The 22544-nt window shown below is 32.2% G+C and overlaps 2 protein-coding genes across 3 annotated transcripts; one reads left to right on the top strand and one right to left on the bottom strand.

Annotated features, from left to right (window-relative positions):
* Positions 1-1772: 1772 nt before the first annotated feature.
* Positions 1773-6539, bottom strand: LOC134709534 (uncharacterized). The gene is made up of 2 exons (XM_063569694.1): positions 6403-6539; positions 1773-2814 (listed from the first exon to the last, which is right to left on the bottom strand). The coding sequence occupies exons 1-2, from the start codon at positions 6403-6405 to the stop codon at positions 1897-1899; spliced, it is 921 nt and encodes a 306-aa protein (XP_063425764.1). The 5' UTR covers positions 6406-6539; the 3' UTR covers positions 1773-1896.
* Positions 6540-13633: 7094 nt separating this feature from the next.
* Positions 13634-21565, top strand: LOC134709535 (uncharacterized). Of its 2 annotated transcripts, XM_063569695.1 has the most exons (6): positions 13650-13752; positions 15306-15388; positions 18402-18527; positions 19070-19162; positions 20696-20803; positions 21318-21565. In XM_063569695.1, the coding sequence occupies exons 2-6, from the start codon at positions 15316-15318 to the stop codon at positions 21446-21448; spliced, it is 531 nt and encodes a 176-aa protein (XP_063425765.1). In that variant the 5' UTR covers positions 13650-13752; positions 15306-15315; the 3' UTR covers positions 21449-21565. The 2 variants fall into 2 exon arrangements, with proteins under 2 accessions (XP_063425766.1, XP_063425765.1); XM_063569696.1 differs by lacking the exon at positions 19070-19162 and having other exon boundaries at positions 13634-13752.
* Positions 21566-22544: the final 979 nt, after the last annotated feature.

Genomic DNA, 22544 nt, shown 5'->3' on the forward strand with positions numbered 1-22544 from the left:
CGAAATCAAAAGCTGAAACACCTGAAACATATGGAAAAAAACTGTCATATTCCTAACTTTGTAGAGACGTTTCTTGATGTAAAAAAATGTTTATTAATAGTTATCAAAGGTACCAGGATTATAATTTAGTACGCCAGACGCGCGTTTCGTCTACATAAAACTCAAGAGTGATGCTCAGACCAAAATAGTTATAAACCAAACAAATACAAAGTTGAAGAGCATTGAGGATCACAAATTCCAAAAAGTTTATTAAACATGGTTAAATAGTTATCTAAGACTCTCTTTTATGACCGTTTCATAAAATTACAATATATTGACAACAATGTGTGAACACAAAACTGACATAATAGGTAAAAATGTCAATAAATATGTGACGACAATGGATAGACAATACTGTTGCCAAAAATATTACAACAATTTTTGTTTAGGTTCGTGTTTGCCAGTCTAGTTTTCCACGATGTGTGTGTCTGGCGTACTACACATCAACAAATTAGAAGGTAATATACCAAACGCGCACTTAATTACAATCGGGTTACAAATATAAATGCATTACACTCGTATCAACTTTACCAGTTTTGATAATAAAGACTTTAGTTGACACAGGTTGTCCTTTCTACTATAATTACAGAAGCATAGTAAAATAAAGTTGATACAGTAAGTAATGCAAAATAAAGCAACAGTTATTTATCGTTGTGCAATTCTCATCAATCAGTTTACAAAGGAGATAAGGTAAACACATTGACCATCGGATAAGTATGTTTTCCAGAGGGACAGAGATGAGGAGTCTATAGTGGTCTACTTTTACTTTCACAAATTGTGACTTGTATGAAGAGTTGTCTCATTGGCACTCATAACTTTGTACTTGTTTGGGTTTATAAATATCTTTGATTTGAGCGTCACTGATGAGTCTTATTTAGACAAAACGCGCGTCTGGCGTACTAAATTATAATCCTGGTACCTTTGATAACTATATACCACATCTTCTTATATCTGTTAACCTTTTGTATACCAGACTGGCACTTCGTCTGGTCTGAGACCACCATTGTCGTCCCTTGATTTTCGTTGTTAAAAAATATAGTCCCTAGTGTTGACATTGGGTTACTTGCCATTAATATTTATACCCCTTCCAAATTTATTTCTCCATGTTCAATGCCTCAAATTGCAAGAAGGGGGATGAAATTACACTGTAAGAAAATTTGGGTCCAGAATTTCAAAGGAAAGTAGTGATTTGGTCCAGCTGAAAAAGGTTGAAAATGAGCACTTCGGAAGCTGTCAAAAGATTTCAAGACGCCCTAAACATAAAATTGTCCATATTTTGGGCTAGAGGCGATGAAGTTTTCTATAAATTTGATATAATTTGTCCCAAAAGTAGTACAACACACTGTAAAAGTTTCTTTGAGAAAGCGCAGGTGGGATTTTTTTTATTTTCATTTATGTTCTAAAAGAAATGCACTACGAATTAATTGTGTTCTTGGACAGTCTAAAAAACTCACCAGTGATGCTCGAATAATTTAATATAAAAAGGACAGAAAGGTACGAAGTTCAAGAGCGTTAATGACCCAAATTCCGGAAGGGTTTGAGAAATACAGCTTAGGTGTTCTATTCCTAAGGTTGAAAAACCCTTAGTAGATCTTAGTATTTTGAAAAATTCACAGATCTTTTACAAGTTATTTATCGTGGAAAATTCATGTTAACTCAGAAGTATATGTCATGAAACGTGCACGTCAACAACTATATAATTGTATTAAATAAATCCATTGTAATTTACAACTGACAACATCTTAATTGGTTTGAATCAACTTGGCGGATGATTCCGGCTACAAAATGTCTGCAAACAGGTGGCAACAAAAACAAAACCTCTGTTATTTTCTCTTAGACATATAATAAAACATTATTTTAGTTTAAACCCTCGTTACTTTCTTGAGAAAGTAATCTAGAGTATTGGTGAAATCTGTGTCTTTTTCTTGGTAACGGTACTATTCCAAGTTGGCGTTCTAGTGTTTTAATATTTTCAACGTCACTGTTGTAAGGATTATTTTGCAATGAGTTTTCGACCCTACTAGAAGCGTGATACTTTTCATGCGTTTTCGGTTTGCCTTCATGTAATGACCCTAACAGTCTGGAAATGTCATCTTTTGTGATGGTATTCCCATGAAATATCGGCAAGGGTAACCTTTGAGAAGCTTTCAAAGATTTCATGTAGTTTAATTTTTCAAGAATTTGTAGGTTCAGTTGAAATAACAACATATAATCAGCTGTTTTTGTATCTAATGCTTGTAGACTTGTTTGCACTAATTCATTCATTTCCCTAACATTTTTCCTGCAAGTATCTATTTCGCTTGTCATCCTTCGGGATGCTTCACTTTTCAACTGTTTTAATTTTTCCCTCATTTCTACATGAACTTGGTCAATGTCAGATTTCATTTTAGAGACCCTTTCGTCGATAATATGGCCAATGTCATCGATGTTTTCTTTATAAGCATGTTTTTCAATATGTAAGTCTCGAACAAGCCTGCTCAGCTTGCCAAAGCCTTCCTCACGGATTATGTTGAGGTTTGCAGTGAGCTGATTCAATGAAAGATCTTTTTCGTTTTTACCGCCTGAAATCAAGGGAGATGCTGTGTGTCCATGATCATTAAAGTTAAAGTTCGATGTAGTATTCCTCAAACATCCTGTGCCGAACACCGATAAATTTGAACAATGCTGATCCGAAACCTTTGTAACAGACGTTCCATTGTCTCCTTCGTTAGTAATTTCTTTTCTGACTGTCTTTTTAAACAAAAGTGTGTTTATGCCTGGTATTTTCTCTTCCATCTGTAAACAAAATTTGAAAAATGGTTGAACGAAATAAAAAAAAAAAATCTAGATAAGAGACTTAAATGGCTGAACTGCACGAATGTTACATAACCAATGAAAATTATTCAAATTTATGATTACATATGAAGTGGTCACGGTTAAAAATAATAAAAAAAAAAAACACCGTTTTAAACATATAAAGATATGCGTATTTTATGTGATTGTCAAGTTCAAGAATCTAGGTTGATAGTATAACGTAAAATTGGAACCATCCTTTGAAATTTTACTCATTATACTATCATCCGGTTTGCCTTTAGTACAACCTGGTAAAAATTAACTAACACAAATTCTAATTCTTGAATAAAAATACTTTTTATCTTTTGTCTTTTGTTTCACGGTTTCAAAAGTATGCGAATTTTTACCTTTCTATACATGATATTTTGATGTACACGTTTTTGGACTTTTTGGCATTTGCTTGATTGCTAATTTGAGCTTTGCTTAAAACCAAACACAACTCTCATATTATTTTTGAGAGGTACATATATGAAGAAGAAGTGAGGTAACCATAACGAATCATAAGCTAACGAGAAACATTATAAACATTTAGAATGCAGCAACCAGTGTTCAATAATAGACAGTTGTCCGACTTTATATCGTTTAGAGTCTATAATTAAAAGAATAAATTTATTAAAAAAATATCAAAGATCTATCATCAAAATAAATTCACATATATCGCGAAGAAATATATGACGTACGACAACTACTATCGAGGTCCCTGTTCTCCAGTTTCCAAATCAAACTCCGTTGACATTTGTCACATGACCATTAATGGATGCTTGTTTACATGAGTTGTTGATGTATATACGTTACATGAAGGTTTTTGGTGTAGATTTGTTTGCCCTAGGTCCACAAAAAGTACTCAATAAACTGAAAGATCAGTGTAAGCCAAGTGTTTCGCAAATTTCTGAAAAGCAAATTAACAAAATAAAATTTGCAAATTGAATGATTGTGTACTTAACCTTTAGAAATTATTATTCAAATAAAACTATTGCTTTTGTGCTGTTCAGGATATCAGTTACTAGAAACAAATAGAGCATCGGCTTTTGTTGTGGGATGTATAGATTCGCTGCAACGCCCGGTCAGCGTTTTCGATGATCTGATGTATTAAGCACTTTTTTTTTTTACGTCGTTATACTTTTAAACATTGTCTCAGGTTATTGACATGGTTTGGCGCCAGCAACTTGAACTATTTTAGCCAGATTGAAGTGTTTTAATATTATTCATGTCGGAGCCTTTTATAGCCATCTGTTGTAAATGTGTGTTTTGGTCATTTCCAAGTAAAAGAATATTGTTATCTATTATAATAAGAGAGTTTACATAAGTTGACAGAAGTTATTTCTAGTGTTTAGTATATCGAATGAGTAATTAACGTACGTTTTACTTTATGCTATTAGTTATTAGTTATATCGATAACGTCGTATATGGCGCAACTTTGTCATGTATTGTTCAGAACGTTACCGTTGGGTCAATATTTTAAGGGCATACGATACAGTTTTGATCCTGTATTTACAAGTCCGTGAAAATTTGCATGTAGGCTATTTTTTACCTGATTAAATCAAATATTTAATAAAAAATATACCTTCATGTGCTACTTTTTGAGTAAAATGAGGTCGAAATTTTGTATATTTGCTCAAAATTCAGATTTGTGGCCATAATTTCTTTTTCGAAAGAAAGACATAACTTTTTTGTTATAAAAGATAAACACAAATTGTTTTTTGTTAAATAATCGGAAATTTCTGTATTTTATAAGTATCCGAAAAAATTATGCATTTTTTTTCAGAAATAACTCCAGTTTCATCAAATGTTCATGAATTGAGGAAAATACGTCATTTTTTGCTGCATGTTTATAAAAATTAAAAAAAACCTCTATTTACAGTTTTATAAAATTTGGGTCACATAATCTCCCAGCAAAATGAAACAAAATGCCGTTTTGAAAAATAGGGGTCCATGAACTCGTTTTCAAATTAAATCAGTTTGAATGATCAAAATCAGTCGAAAAATGCATCTTTTCCCGATATGTCACAGTTTGACGTCGCGAAAATAACAAATTACGTTAGCAACGTCATTACCTTTCCTGTAACTGTATCGTATGCCCTTAAGCGTGAACCCAAAAGTGTTCATTTGAGAGCTCTTAACTGGAAGAATTTAAAATGTGTCTAGATTTGATTATTCATAAGATTGTATTATTATAAGCATTTTGAGTCGAGGACTCCTATATTTTATGTAAGCGTTTTACGTTATGTTTTTTTTCCTGCTTAGAATATTTACTTCCGGTAATTTGAAATAAATACGAGTGCAACGTCACGTTAGTCAGTCTTTGCTGTGTTTACCTTTGGGTTGCAGCAAGGCTCGTCCCGGGGGTCCTAGAGGTAAGAAGCAGCGCATTAGCTGTATGCCTTGCATTTATTTACCGTATTTATCATTGTAATATTTTAAAGATAATCCCAGTTGACCCGTACGAAAATACATGATAAAGATTATTATTTTAGTAGTTTCGTCCCGTATGTTTATTATGTATTATTGTTGGAATATTGTACTTGTATGGAAAAATTTCGGCTGTATAATAAAAGTATCATTTTTACTATTGATCATTTATTCACGCTACCAATGACGAGAGAGAACAGACAACAGATTTAATTTGACGTCCGTATTTATTTATTACTCCGTATGTTTACTAGTTTTATGAGTATTCGTATTTGCTGGCTTTATAACTATATCAAAACATAGCAAGAAGCAGAATTTACGACACCATCTATACGGTATGGGTTTTTACTCATTATTCGGAGCTGTACGGTTGCCTATAATTACTTACCTCCACTTTATTTGAAATTAGTTGGACAGTTGTTTCAAAGGCAATCATACCACATGACATGGGAATAAAGTTATAGTCACTACATGTATTCTTCCGATTGGCAGTGCAATTGAAGAGGGGTGTCTGTATGGTTATGCGGGATTTACGAGTTCACAGACAATTCCGGCCAGAATGGGCCGAAGTTAAATCCAATGCCTCGATTTCGCAGTTGTAGTCAAAATTCAATCGTCTTTGAACGACCTTTATTACATGACCTACCTATTGTGTGTATTGGTACTTTGATCGCGTTCTCAACATGCATGAACTATGTGCAAATGGACATTTGGCATCCGTTAATAAATGCATCGATATAAATAACTGTAATGGCAGATAAAGACGAGTGGAACGCGTGCATTTAAAATTGACAGAGGAAAATTCGACACGAACTCAATCGGAGTGGTGTGAATAAGTATTACCTAACTAATAACTTGAAGATTTTTCCGTTTTAAAAACCTTGTCAACAAAGTAACTTCAATTGGCACTCGATATTTACGAAAAAGCATCAAAATGATAAAAAAAATATACGTATGTCTTAACATAAATATTCCTATTATATCAAATTAAACGGAAACAGATTAGTTTAGCAGAACCTTTAAGTATATGTTTATTACATTATCTTAATATTTCAACAGAAAAAACAAAGAACATAATTTACTTTTTGCACATTTTTAAAGCACATAACATATAAAACTCACCATTTGAAATGAACAGTCAATATATTGAAGTTTTATCTATCTTAGTTCTCTTATACCTCAAATGAAAATAACTTTGTATATAATCTTGTTCAGATGTCATTCAAGTAAATATGTATTATTGATAACTTCATAATCTTGTTTAAAGGGCATTAAATTTATTCAATACACATCTATAAAGTATTTATAAAGAATTTACAATTGATTTTTGAACAATAACCAAGTTTTAAACTTAGCAGACCATAACTTAGTTTACTTAATGAAGGATTAATACCGTTTTAATAACAGAATCCCAATTAAATATTAAGACGCTAAAAGCATAATTATTCGAGGGATTTAGCTTCCTCAATGCGATTTTAAAAACATTTTCTTTTAATTATTGAAACTTTTCATACCATAGCTTATTTTTACACAGGAATCAACATGCTGAAATTGTTCTTTTGTGGTTTTCTTCATTTTGTAGTACGTTTCCCCTCGCTTCATTTGTTCCAACTAAATTAACCGTTATTTTCAATTTTGCCTTTTTTTTCATAAAACGACACAATTATATTAAAAGGTAATTATTATTACTTTTTGGAATCGGTAGATTCTACCCGAAATGAAACTTCTCGCTCAAGTCGATCATGCTATAATGATTTAAACAAGCTAAACAGTTCAACCAGAAGTCCCTTATCAATTCGTTTAACTTACATGTAAAGTGATTTAGAGCTTAGGCATTGTTGTGGACCGCATGTTTATCATGTTTTTTATTAAATTTTTTTCGATCGTCTCAAGCATTAAGAGTTGTCATTGATAAATGAATGGTTATAAATAAAGGTTTGGCTAGCTATAATACCAACTTCAATTCCAAGTCAGGAATATGACATTTGTTACCCATTTGTTTGATGTGTGCTTTTAATTTTGTTATCTGATAAAAGACTTTCCAATTCGAATATTCCTCGGGGTTCGGTGATTTACTTATTAACGGAAGCCGATTTTGATTTTAAACATATTTTATTCATTAAGATATGAAAAGGATTGAGCAACAGGCACAGCCTATAAAAGCTCTCTCCATAAAGCTTTTTTTTTATCGGAAGCCGATAAGGGTCATTAAAAAAAAATGTCGTAAATACGACATAGCATGTCGTAAATACGACATAGCATGTCGTAATTTCGACATAACATGTCGTTTAACGACATCGCTATGTCGTAATTTCGACAAAATATGTCGTTATTTCGACATTGCTATGTCGTAATTTTGACATCGCTATGTCGTTATTTCGACATTGCATGTCGTAATAACGACATCGCTACATATATAAAAGAATATGTACTATGATTGCCAAGAGACTAAATGACACAGAAATCAACAACTTAAGGTCATCATAATGCCCCCAAAAATTAGAAAAGCCGCCACATAGTCAGCTATAAAAGAGGAACGAAAGAGAGAGAGAGAGAGAGAGAGAGAGAGAGTCCTCAAATGCTGTGTGGCAGAGAGTGTTATTAATTAATTATTAGCTCCCTTGGTAAAACTCCAAACTTCATATTTAATGTATTTCATTGTTGAATAATTTCATGAAGCTTTATAAGTATATATATATTTGTTAATTGCATAGCTTTTGCTATTTAAATTCATTGGTTAAAGATATTTATCTATATTGTAAAGTTTAATATTTGCATCGTCGCAAAATCTTTCGTCACCTTCTTTGGTTGCCTTTTGTGAGAAACTCTTATATTTTAAAGATTCCGTAATGAATAACACCGACCGTGCAAGGGCTGTTTAGCCAGTCAAGTACGTTATAGATTTGGATTGACATGAAAACGTCTGCGGGCCGGTGGTATGATGGTGGTAATAATCTAGGAATAGTTGGAGCGAATAATAGGTGGAAAATCATGAAATTCAGTCCTCCTAAGGCTAGCTAGCCAGCTTCCACCTCCCTTTATATAAGCGCAAACTACATGCCTCTTGTAATGAGTGTTAATTGATATATTATTTACTCTATATGTACTTTCGAACGGTGGGCACGATGTTCCTACAACCCCTAGGATTTTAAAACAGAATCTTCGAAATTTTATTCACCAAACAAAATAAAAATGTTAGAAAACATGAACCAATATTTAAACAAATTCAATTCATGTTTAAAATTACGTTTGTACATCAATTGATCATACACTTAGTAATATCTAGTATATTTGAGGATTAAAATAACAAAGCTATGTAAAAAAACGGATGTCCAACGTTACATTTATGAAAAACTGTTTTAACTCTTTTGTATAGTGATCCTACTTCTTATTCTCTGATCTTCTTGATTCTTGGAAGGAACAACGACGTGTCGGTTCTTTGTGGCGTTAAAGCCGTTATTTTGCCCAATTTCATTTGACTCGGTGGCTGCATATTAAGCTGTAATTAGAAAAATGTCCAACGACGTTTTTCGTTAACTCAACGACTGAAAGTATTTATAAGCAGATATAGCAGAAAATATGATAAAAAGAGTAAGACAAAATTAATATCTTCCAAAAGTACAAATATGTGCCTCATTGTTTGCGAGTTCAAATAATGCTGATTCATAAAATCTTCTCTACACATTTAAAACGCGATTTGAAAATTCGATTTATATATTTTTTATAATTGATCAAAACAAAAGTTAGATACACGAAGAGTAAAAAATTCCAACATTCTTTTCTTATTAATGCCTCGTTCACACGGACATTTAATTCGAATTGAATTCGAATCGAATGCGAATTGAATTCGCAAATCGCGTTTACACACTCTTCTTTTTTAATTCAAATTGATTCGAATTGGCTAATTCGAATTGATTCAAGTTGGCTAATACCAATGATCTAATTCGCATAAGAAATACGCTTTTGTGAATACGAATTAAAAGTTAACGTCGTTTGGACAGTCAAGCGAATTTGACGCGCATTGTAAAGTCGTCACTTCAGTAAGGTAACTTCGTATTGTAGAAACATCGTGTCTAACGTTTGAAAGTAGATATAGAGCAATCAATTCTTCCATTCACGCTCATATCCAGGAGTCATGTACGTTTCGCCTATTCTCAGGGAGGAGGAATGTTTGGCTTGCCTATGTACTGGCCTCTAAAATGCGAATTGAAATTTATGTTGCGGAAGTACTCCGAAATAGATCAACAATTCAAACGAGAATCTCTTTACTGTATATATATACTCGAAAAAAATACTCGAAATAATTAAATTCTAAAAAAGTTATGGTAGAAAGAAAGTAAGTAGTAAGTAAGTAAATTTTATTGAGAGTCGGCCATGCTATGAACAAATTCACACAGCAAACGTGAGCTCTCTAGAGCTCTAAACCGACTTGATAATTAAGTAACAAATAACAAATTAAAAGCACATTTGACAGACTACACATATAAATAGGGTATGCATGAATTACTGCCTAAACACTCTTATCTTACTCAAAGAACGGACTCACATCCCAATATTTAAATAAACACAATTTCAGATAACGAAAAGCTGTTAAACCAAAAGACATCACTGAAAGATATATCAACTCAATGAAACTAATTTTAAAGTCACTGGTTAGCAAATGTATCTTTTAATTCGCCCTTTTGTGTATTATTTTCGTGATTGTACATAATCCTGTATAAATACATGGCAATTACAACTAAAGTTCAGTACTTAATTTAAATCGTATAAAGTACCTGTCTGGATAACATAACAATGAGATGCTTAACACAATCAAATGAAATTTTAACATATTTGAACAACACTATCAATGAGAGGCGTCATACCAAAACTGTAGTAATGCAGTACATTTTATGGCTCACATATTTTTTTAACGACAGGTTTTTTTTTCTGGTAAAAGGATGACAACTCTTGTGTCTTTTTTCTAGCTGCTTTTAACTGTACTAGTGTGCATAAACGTTGTTTTCGTGGAGTGAATACACTCTGGTCTATATGTCATTGTGTGCTTTGTTACATATTTGTATGTTTATTTTAGTGATTAAGATTATTAACCAATGTTGACTGCTGTAGTTTTGACATTTTTACCTAGTATTCCTGTTTGTTTTGTTCACGTATCGTTGTCAAAATAATGGAATTTGATGTGACTGACATACGAGTGAGAGTTTTAGCTAGCTTGGTTAAAAAGTATTCAGAATGTATACGTGTCATGTAATAAAAGGGAAAATCACAAAAATACTGAAGAAAATTAAAAAACGAGAGTTCCTAATCAAATGGCAAAATCAAAATCTCACACATCAAACGAATAGATAACAACTGTCATATTCCTGACTTAGTACAGGCATTTTCTTATGTAGAAAATGGTGGATTGAACCTGGTTCTATAACTCTTTTGTAAAACTGTCATTCATGATACCATTAATCTCTCATGTAGATATCAGTAAATGCGACTAATCACCAGTTTTTCTTCCTACCATAAGACCCATAAAATTCTACTTATTGAGCATAACATGTTTACCCTTTTGATGACCCTAAGATTACCTGAAGTTTAAGTGGTTTTATTTTTTATTTTTCTGTGTAATTATTTGTATACAATTATTTGTCTCTTCGTCATTTTGATTTCAAACTGGAAACCTAATAGACAGCTAAACACTACTTTCTTGTAGATTACATGAATTTTTTAATTACGCTCTTTACGTTCCCTTTTTAAATAGTATTTTCCCATTTTTTAATATTTAATTCTTATATTAAACAGATAAACAAATTTCACCCAACCGTAAAGTATGATTTTGGCAATATGTGTTGTTACAGTTCTGTATAGAACATAAATCTTTTGACTGTCATGAAGTTGAAGAATAAGATAACCTGTTGTATGAACATGATTCGTTGACGCAAAACACCTCCTTTAAGCGTACTTATATTAAGTTACTATACATCACGAGGGATTTTGATTCACGTTTGTAATGCGTGAACAAGATTGCTGTACACATAAATATTATGAAACATTTATATAAGCAGCTTTTAAAAAACGTTATGCTAAAGTCTTAAGGATATTATTATATCAGTATGTATTTATATTTTGTTGTTGACGTGAATGGTTTTTTTTTAATAATTTTTGACATACAAAATCTATGAAAAGCAAACTAATCCATATACATAACAAAATTCACAAAAAGCATGGAGCTGTACAGTTTTAATCAGATGTTTTCGTGAATTATTATGTTTTAATTTTAAGTAAAATTGAAGATGCAAATTTGTGTAAATTCTCCTTATTTATGTCCTTCTCCGATAAAAAAAATCCTGTAGTAACTTACTAAGAAGACTTTGAAAAAGACGTTACTTAGTAGAAAAACTTATCCATTTGTCTTTTTTAACAATAAATATGTGTAAACTAAAACGTACTAAGAGAATTACACGTTAGCAGTTATTGGGAATGTTTATTCCCCTGTCGACGGAATGGTACAAAAACTGAGACGGTAGCAATACTGTTTTTATCAAACACAGTATCAGTTTGATGACTCAATTTGTCCTCGAATTGTAATTATAAGACAGTCAGTTTTGTTTCTATGTCATTACTGTGTTTATCGTATTGAAGGTGGTCCCGAGCAGGAAGCAGTTCTTAATATGGGGAGGGGGTGTTTCCTCATCTCTATCTGATTCCTATTCACTCATTTCGTCCGAGTTTCATGGCACCCCTTTTAAAATATTTCACTTGTCAATTCAAATGTTCATTTATTTTCGCGTATTTTTCAATTAAAATCTTAAACCTTAAACTCAACACCTTCATTTATACATGTATATGTAGTTGTTGTTGGACTATTAGTAACCGAGGTTAGCAAAAGGTCTCCAGTAAGTACTTTAGTACTTGCTTCTTCCTTGTAATACAGTCTTCAAAAGCAGTCTCCTTTCTAACATGGTAATAAACTCACTGAATTTACTATCATTATAAACTATCAAATGTTCCAGCGGCATGTTATCGGGGATTAAGAAATATTCATTGGGTGAGGTTCTTTATTTGTTCATTTTTTACATAACATCACGACTCACTTATTAGAATGCGGAAGATCAATAATGATCCTCCTTGAATAAATTGCCTATCCTTAAAGAGCTTAATATGATGTCTTCCTTGTAATTACTGTATTTGCAAAGTGGTTACTACTTCAGTAATCTAAAATTCATCTTGAAAAATATCATATTATAATATATGTGTCATTAGAATAAGCTCACAACAATAATGAAATGTCGGACACTTTCATGTATCAGTACTTACCGTAGATATTAAACAATGTCTGTAAAGGCTTGACTAATTGAAAGTGACCAAAAGAGAGTAAAAAAACACAAAAAACAAACATTAAAACTCATGAGACGAAAATAAACTGTTTGAACGAATTTTAGTCTTTAATGCTAGAGCAAATGTTTGTCTACCATAACCCCATAATATTCCGATGCAGTAAAAAATTAAATCACAAAAATACTGAACTCCGAGGAAAATTCAAAACGGAATGCCCCTAATCAAATGGCAAAATCAAAAGCGCAAAAACATTCAACGAATGGAAGCAACTGTCATATTCCTGACTTAGTAAAGGCATTTTCGTATGTAGAAAATGGTGGAGTAGATCTTGTTTTAAAGCTAGCTTAACCTCTCACTTGTATGACAATCGCATCAAATTTAATTTTATTGATAACGATGCGTGAACAAAACAAACAGATATGAAAGGTTAAAATGCAAAATATAGAGCAGTTCACATTATTTTATAATTTTAAATCACTAAAAAAAAAATGTGTAAAAAAGAAGCACAAAATGGCATGTTGACCAAGCATAAAAAAGTAAAAGGCTAAAATATAAATCTTGACTTGCAAATTTTCCATCTCTATTTGAAATACTAACGTGATTGTGTGTGATTATGCCAATACATTCATAGAGTGTCGAAAAATAAAAGTAAATGAGCCTTTGCAATTTTATTATTCAAAATGTGTAGGTATTCTTTTCCATTAGGACTCACAAAAGCAAATTGCTTATTTCTTCATGCCAACTTTGACCAATGAATCAAACGTATTTAACGTTCAGCATCGTGTATGATCCCAAAATACCATAATGATTTATAACTTTATTATAACATTTATTTTATATTTTAATAAGCAAAATAAACGGGCATCACGTATGTTTGTATAAATATGACTGTCTGTATATGCATCAGGAAGTTATCACTTTAACAATTAGATGCATTACTACATAGTATCTACTTTGTGTAACATTTAGATTTCTAAAAACCATAAGAAGGAAGCGCTGCGCCCATGCAATTATCCCTATCCAAATGAGATGCTTTTGATTGGCCATTTAATTGATTATACCACTTAACACTTCATAATAAGGGGTATATAACAACAGGGCAAAACAAAGAAAACATAAGACCACGCAGCAACAACACCGAATTACGTAAGTCTACATCTGATTTTTATGTTAATTTATATGTGCTAATATTGAACGATTGAATATTGTTGCGTTTCCCACAACATAGCTTTAACGAGGTATTTTATACATAAGTATGTGATGAATATGACAGAAAACAGAAAACAATTGAATAATACAGTGATAACTAATTATAACACATGCATTTGTATACCATACTTACTAAGAGTTCTATGTATACGGGACAAATCAACAGAAAATTATAGTCGTCTTCAATATTGTTCATATTACAACATCTACCAAAACTAAGAATTTTGTCATATAGACCTCTTTCTAAATTGAAATTTGTAAGTAATTTTGTATTAACATCATACATATATATATACCGGTCAAGTAAAAAAAACAGATATTTTTTACGTTTGGACCTTTAATGCCTTACTCAAGTGTACAGTACGGATTTTGTGCATTGTTGACAGCCGTATACGTTGACCTATACTATAGCTACTAACATTCACGTCATTTTGTTCAAGGGTGGATAATTTTTTTCGTTTGAAAATTCAAATTATACCAGATCTCCTAATTTTTATTATTATTAATTACATGAACTATTAACATACGGTGTAGTTACCAAATGTCTGCCAAACCCTTTATTTTTATGTTTATTTTTTTCTATTGTATTGACGGTGTAGAATGTTCATTCTTAATAAATGTACAAATGCAATTATTATTTTAATATTCAATATGGATAGTATGCATATTGCTCATAGTGCGATTTGAATTGCCCGCCCATCAATGTCAATATAACGGATCAATTGACAATTGTCATACAAGTGGGAGCTTTAGTTAGCTTTAAAACGTTGTTAAACCTCAAACTTTTCTTTAGAAAATGCCTGTTACAAGTATGGAATATGACATTTGTTTCGTTGGTTGAAATAGTCGAGAATTTGACTTATAAGGTTATTATGAGCTTCCCACTTTTCCCGACGTAGTCGGTATAGTTTCGGTTTGTGCCCTTTGAACTTAAGGACGCTTAACTATGGCAACAGAATACGCATGCTCGAAAATCCTTTCTGTGATTGGACAAAATGCTGTCATGGTGGGTGATTTGGTTGTGTTTCAACAAATGTCTCGTTAATTATATCGTGATGGAAAGCAAGTGAAAAACTATAAATATTTGAACTAGATCTTACAAAGATTTCTATTTCTATTTTATTTATATTTTTATTCAAATAATTGTTTCTCCGCTAGCTCTTTGCATCCATGACAGCTGTTTATTCGGGACAATTATATATTTTTTAATGAAAACTTTGTTGTACGAACGTACATGACTTTTAGAACGCACCTACGCATGTGAGATTTCCGCGGGATTTAATTAAAGAGGTCCTGCATCATTGTGCTTCTAGGGTTATTGAAATGATAGTTTTAAACACATACTCAAATTTAAATACGTCGGATATATTTTTTAAAGATAGTTTTTGTTTAATTTACCTTGGAGTTTGTTATTTTTTAAATTTCAATAAATCCAAAAGTTAATCGACGATAATCCTGTCAACTGGTTTACAATTACCAATATCTTTTAGGTATGCCAATATGTCAAGACTTTCTATTCTGTGCATTGTGTTCGTACTCTGTTTCCAAGGATCTTCGTCACAGACACCTAACTGTAAGTTACCCTATAAGATATGAATGTATACGCTTATAACTTATATTAGAAGCAGTCAGGATCCTACTTCGTAAAAATTATCTCCCCATTACGCCAGTTCATTTTTACAATCGTAGAAACGGAAGCAATTGTAGGGATGACGCGCTACCAATTTTGCTCTTGGAAACCGATAAATATATCCCCATTGCACCATTACGATCCTTATATGTCAGTTGTATATTTAAAGACAAATGTATCAACTAGCTAATGAGCATAAGTTAATAATCTTGTCTGCATTGATTCAACTTAAAACTATTGTCTGATCGGTTGTCAGGTGGAATTTTCGAAAATTCATAAACATTTAAAAAAAATTCTAATTAAATATTTTGTCGAAAGGCAGACTAGATTTTTTTTAGTGTATGAAGACTATAAACTTTAGTTATCACACACAAAAAAATATAATTTTTCGAAGATATGCATTTTCATCATCCAACTTGAAAGACTGTCGTCAAGTACTTTCAGTAAACAAGAGGCTCTCAAGAGCCTGAATCGCTCACCTTAATTTTTTTTGGTTAAATCTCTCATCAATGATTATTTTGGCTTTTCAATTTATTTAAATGTTCTTTGGATCGTCCTATTTTCTTCAAAAGCAAAAAAAAAATCATGTTCTCCTATGTTCTATTTTAGCCATAGGAGCTATGTTTCTTTACATACAAGGAAATGAAAATTTCAAATTTATACTAGATACTCTGAAACTCATTTAGCCTAAGTTTGGCTGAAATTGATACAGCAGTTTCAAAGGAGAAGATTTTTTAAAGTAAGTCAACATGATGAACAAATTGTGAAAAAAAGTCTTTAAAGGGCAATAACTCCTTAAGGGGTCAATTGACAATTTTGGTCAAATTGACTTATTTGTAGATATTACTTTGCTGAACATTATTGCTGTTTACAGTTTATCTCTATCTATAATAATATTCAAGATAATAACCAAAAACAGCAAAATTTCCTTAAAATTACCAATTCAGGGGCAGCAACCCAACAACGGGTTGTCTGATTCATCTGAAAAATTTCAGGGCAGATAGTTCTTGACCTGATAAACAATATTAACCCATGTCAGATTTGCTCTAAATGCTTTGGTTTTTGAGTTATAAGCCAAAAACTGCATTTGACCCCTATGTTCTATTTTTTTAGCAATGGCGACCATGTTTGTTGATAGATCAAAACTTCGGATACAATTTATAAACTAGATACCCTAAGGAACATTCAGTTAAAGTTTGGAAGTATTTGGCCCAGTAGTTTCAGAGGAGAAGATTCTTGAAATAGTTTACGACGACAGACGACGGACGACGACGGACGCCAAGTGATGGCATAAGCTCACATGGCCCTTCGGGCCAGGTGAGCTAAAAAATAGCGATTCGAACACACCTTCTCTGTTTTTGTGACTCATTAGATAGGTATTGCACTTGACCCATATATTTCATCTTTAAGTACTGTGATTTTTTTTTTGTGTTATAACGTCAACCTGTAGCTTTAATATGTAAAAATGATTGAATCTGAAGCGAGACGATGTATGAAATATTCTTACTTTGTACGATATCAAGACAAAATACTGAACTCAAACACGCCCCAACATAAAAAAAAATGCACTCGATTTTCTCTTTTCGATACAATTGCTACCTATTTTTTGGATTTCTTTTCTTCAGTCACATAATGGAAGGGCAGACACGAAAATTACTGAACTTATAGATTGATATGTTTTCCGTCCGTGGTAATTTTTTCAAAAAAATCGGAGGTTATGCATTTTTGTCATCCAACTTGAAAGATACCCATGTCGTCGACTTGATATGATCTAATTGTTCTGCTTAACTATGAACTAGATAAATTGAAAACTTATGCAAGTGGTGTTTTTAGAATAAAACACCTCTTAATTGAGAAGAAAATTGCAATTTTGTTTGATTCTATTCACTTTTAAAAAATTTGTCACTATATAGTAAACAATACAGTAAACATTTATCGCCTTCTCTAAAAAAGAGCTTTGATTCTTTTGTTCTATTTCAACCTGGTTTCCGACTGAGAAGCAAGTGCTCGTATGACGTAAAGTTTTACGACAAAGATCATATATGAAGTTCACTTTTCAATTTTTTATCTCTTATCTTGAATAATATAACTAGATGGTAGAAACTACAAATAACAGAAATGATGAGCAATACAAGTTCTCCATAAAATGCCAATATGTCCGAATCCATTGAATGCCTCCATATAAATGCTCTTGTCCTTGAATGTCAATTTTTGACTAATTTACAAGTGTTTGCCTATTCATAACAGCGATAAGTAGAAATTGTGAACATCAAAAGACAAAAAGCTTAAAGATCTTCAAAATCAAAAATATGATGATAACTATCAGACAACTCCTTTTAAGATTTGTTTGACGATGTTTTACTAATTTTCTAGCAATGTTTGCCCTTTATCTAAATTTATAAGGATAGAAACTTTAAACAGCAAACTTGGTCACATTTATGTAGTATTTGCTGTTATTACTTTCACTAGGTCAGTATTTGTGCTTTTAAACTATCAATAGCCAGTGCTAATTTTCTGACTTGATTTAACTATATATTTTCAGTTTATGACTTGTTGTGTAGTTATAATAAAACTAGTGATGCAACTCCAAAATATAAGTGGACTTAATACAGCTTTAGATGAAAAGATTAGGTCAATTTTGTTGATCACAACCTAGGACAAAAGGGTTGGGGTGGGGTTCCAACTATATGTTCCCATTCTAATGCTTTGATCGTTCAAAAAAAGGGGGAGGTTCCAACCCCCGGACCCCCCTGGGTCCGCCAATGTGAAGGCTGTTCAAGAAACAAGTCATGAAGCACATTGAAATCGGTTCAATAATAATATGCTTTTACAAGTCACTACACAATTACTTCATTTACTTTTTTAGTCAATTATGAAAAACTAGTTTAATCATTTTATAATGAAAAATTCATTAATCATATCAATTAATATATAAAATGTATTATTTTGAAATTAGGGTCGAGAATTTTAGAGCATACTGGGGATCTTTCTGGGAATGTTGGTGGCCTGCGTACATGGCCTAGTGGATCAAACCTTGGAGGTTACCTGCACGGTGATTTAACAAATCCTAATATTATAGACGGTAGGTACAACATGAACTAAGGATAAGAAAACGTATTTATTGTCGCTGGTTTCTGTGCTGCTATTTGGTGTATTTACTGCAAGGCAAACACACTTAAGTCATTTTAAGAATGAATGTCAGTTACCGTTAGTTTTTTTTTCAACAAGGGACAAAATAATACAAAGTACATAATTGCAATCAGATGGCTTCTACATGTGGTTAGATTTGAATAGCATGCATGAAATATTTGTCACTGCTTGGACGTTAAGCAACCAACAATCTACATGTGGAACAGGATTTGTATGATAACGCATACACATTGTACTCTAATTGATTGTTAAAATGCTTTGGTCATTATATATTGTACGCTGTATATGTGTAATGAATAATGCTCTTACCATTGAATTTATAAAAGTAAATATCGAATTTGGTAAGGATAAATGTTCATGCAATCCTTTGCAAGTTATTGGTCGAAAGATAATAAGATCCATTAAAATATAAGTAGAGTTCTATGTAGTTTTCTATATAAAAAAGTATTCATCAACATATGTTGTTATGTACAGGAGGCGGAATTCGAGGCAGATACCAAACAGATCGGTTTCATTTCGGTGGAGACGCCAATGTGAGACAACCTTATGGTCGTCGACCTTCATATGGTAGGTCATACATTTTCATTAAATGAACAATTTTGTATTACTATTGGATCCGTGATGTTTCCACAAGTACGCTGCTTATATGTGATTGTTGTCCTTTCTATAATTTAGTGACATAAACAAACAAAAAACAATTTCAGACATTTTTTCTCTGTAAATTAAAGTCTTATTTATAATTAAGATTTTGCCTAATGAATATCAAATTTAGTAGGGACTGCTAAACCACGAAGGTATTAATACAAAACCCCTGACAACGTTCCTGACTGAAGAAATGCAAGCTAGTATGACTTGTGACGGTGTGAAACTATTTTTACAGTCTCTTTTTTTTTTTTTTTTTATCATTGATAAAACAAAACGAACGTTAAAAAAACGAAAAACAGACAGGTGTAAATATAACAGCACTAAGTAGTACCATATCAAAATATGCTGGCCGTTAATGAATAAGCCTTTAATGAAACGTTGTTATCAGTGCATAAAAAAACACCATCTCCATTTCGATCTTGTGCAATTGACCAAAGCAAGGTTTGTGGAGAAGCGAATTACTTTGTGCTATTTTTATCACCAAAATTATAAGGTCATATGGATTTACATTAACTGTAAGACATCGTCAATTCACTTTAGTGTTCATGCTATCTTATTAGACGGACTTGAATTTGTTCCTTTTTTATATACACTAATAGAAAACACCCGTGATATCGTTGGTCTGTCACTGAATTAAAGAATATAAATATGCGTAAGCCTTATTTTAGTATTGGTATTGTCATCTAATAAAGTCATTCCGATTATAAGATGAACAGTTTTCTCTGCTTTCAACATCTTTCTGTTTGAACCCGTCGACCTGGAACTTATCAATTATTGGTATTATTAATTTTATTTGGAAAACAAAAGGGCCTGGAAAGGAGTATGTTTTAATCAACAGCATTGTCCTTTATGAGTTAATAAATAAAGTTGAACTCTTTGATTCGCTGTTTTACGTCATTCCGGCTAACAAATTGAAAACTGTACATGCTGTACCTATACGCCTTATTTTTATTATTCGTATTGTTATCTTAGATAATCATACTGATTAAAATACTACAATCGGGAACAATGTGACAATGATTGAATTTAGTAGTGCCAACCCTGTGATTACGACCCGTTTATATAGCAAAATCCTAAATACAGCGTTTGGTGGTGCACCTGTCAGATGCGGAACGTAGAGATAAGATAATAGGTAACAGGTGAATATACTATTGGTATCGGTATCGGATTCGACACGGAACTTCTTTTTATTGGCAATATTAATTATGTGGAAAACAAAAGGGTCTGAAGTGGTGTAATTTTTAATCAACAGCATTGTACTCTATTAGTTAAATATAAAGTTGAATTCTTTGATTCTTCGTTTTTACGTGATGACGGCTGACAAATGGGACATCGTTATTTTAGTATTATAGATATTGATTGTGGTCTTGACTTTGTTCTTTGGATGTATTTTTAGCAAAATACTTTAAGATTATTTTTTTTTGGATTTAATGATGTATGATTTTATTTAATAAGGAGTAGAAGCGTATGGCGGTGCTGATTTCGGAAGAGACAGAAGCTGGAACATAGGAGGAAGAGGATTTGCACGTGGGCAGTTTGGAAGCAGACCGAATGATTATGGATGTACGTATATATAAAATTCAAAATAGTGTTTAATAAAAACAAATATCAAAAAGATTTTTTTATGATTGTCAATGAGACATCTATGCACAAGAGACCAAATGACACAGATATCAACAACTATAGGCCACCATACGGTCTTCGTCAATGAGCAAAACCAATACCGCATTGTCAGCTCTAAAAGACCCTGAAATGACAAATGTAAAACAATTCAAACAAGAAAACTAACGACCTTATTTATGAACATGCAGATGTATACGTTGTGTCTTTTCTATTTTTAGAAATGTTAAAATATACTGCGATGACTGGCCAGTGTTTTTGTTAGTTGCTGTTCTGCTTTCTATTGTCTGTTTCTTTTTTTCCTTTTGGTATACAATTATTAAATTTGTGATTGTATGTTACTACCTTATCAAAATGCATTGCCCATTGTTTGTACTGTCTAAATACAATACAAATACAAAAACTAAAAGGGCTAGTAGCTGGGACTAATTTCGATATAAATATACTATTATTACAGTTGGTGTCACTCTCACTAAGAAGTTTGGCAGACGACGTAGATCCATTTCATGCCTCGTACAGTGCAGTACATTATGTGGACGATCTGCAAGATGTAAGAGAAGATGTTTAGGGCGTACCTGTGCAAATTAAAAAGATTTTAGAACATATTAAATTTACTATTTTTTCTACATACAATATAAATAATGGAATACGTTTTCAAAATAGTACAAGATTTATACAAAATTAAAATCATATACAAGTATGAAATACATGTTTACTTATAAATTTGCCACTTGACGTTTAGAAAACAACACCCATTCAATCATATGGATGGCATTGGTTTTATTGCTGAAATGTATTCCAAACCTCAGACATCCTTGGAGTTTTTTTTTCATATTCAAGATGTAGTTTTTAGCTTAAATAAGGTCGTTGGTTTTCTGTTTTGAATTGTTAAACATCTTTCATGCAGGTGCCTCACGGGAGGATTATGTGTGTCCTTGGCATTCATACCAACAATATACTGGTATATATGTATACATTATTTAAACCTCTAAATGACTATGAGTCTATACAAAAAATCCAAGTTGAAATAATGTATGTGTTAACTTCGTTAGCATTGAACTATCATAGACTTATTATTTGCTATCTTTGTGAATCTGACAAAAGTATTGAGAAAGATCCATGCTCTCTGCCTGTTAAAGAACCATTACAAAAATACTGTAGGGTCCGTAGATGGACTGTTAAACCCCTAGTTTTTGGTGGGGTTGTGTTGTTTTTTCTTTAGTTTTCTGTGTTGTGTCATGTGTACTATTGTTTATCTGTTTGTCTTTTTCTTTTTTAGCCATGGCGTTGTCAGTTTATTTTCGATTTATGAGTTTGACTGTCCCTTTTGGTATCTTTCGTCCCTCGTTTACAGCATTTCTTATTCTGTCCTTGCATATCTCGCCCACCTATTAGATTGATGGTCATTTATTATACCCCACAATACGCATGAAATATTTTCTACTGAACATTACGCAAACAATCAATCATATCGATCATATCCCATCCTAAATCGTCCTAAACACAAGGCAGTATTCATTCGAAGCAGCAAATAAAGGCAACAGTAGTATACCGCTGTTCGAGATACATAATTCGATGTTAGAAAAAAAAAATACTGCCTTAACTCCAATTTAAAAGGAGCGAGATCGAGTCCTTCGACAGAACAAGTGTCTCATGCCATGTATCATGCAACTGACGCACCTCC

Source organism: Mytilus trossulus, chromosome 3 (assembly GCF_036588685.1).
Source record: "Mytilus trossulus isolate FHL-02 chromosome 3, PNRI_Mtr1.1.1.hap1, whole genome shotgun sequence".
Lineage (NCBI taxonomy): Eukaryota > Metazoa > Mollusca > Bivalvia > Mytilida > Mytilidae > Mytilus > Mytilus trossulus.

Bases quoted from the DNA above. Each gene is read 5' to 3' on its own strand.
- LOC134709535 (XM_063569695.1), top strand. From the start codon at position 15,316: ATGTCAAGACTTTCTATTCTGTGCATTGTGTTCGTACTCTGTTTCCAA. The intron at 15,389-18,401 runs GTAAGTTACCCT...TTTTGAAATTAG, and splicing joins TTCGTCACAGACACCTAACT to GGTCGAGAATTTTAGAGCAT. The intron at 19,163-20,695 runs GTAGGTCATACA...TTATTTAATAAG, and splicing joins TGGTCGTCGACCTTCATATG to GAGTAGAAGCGTATGGCGGT.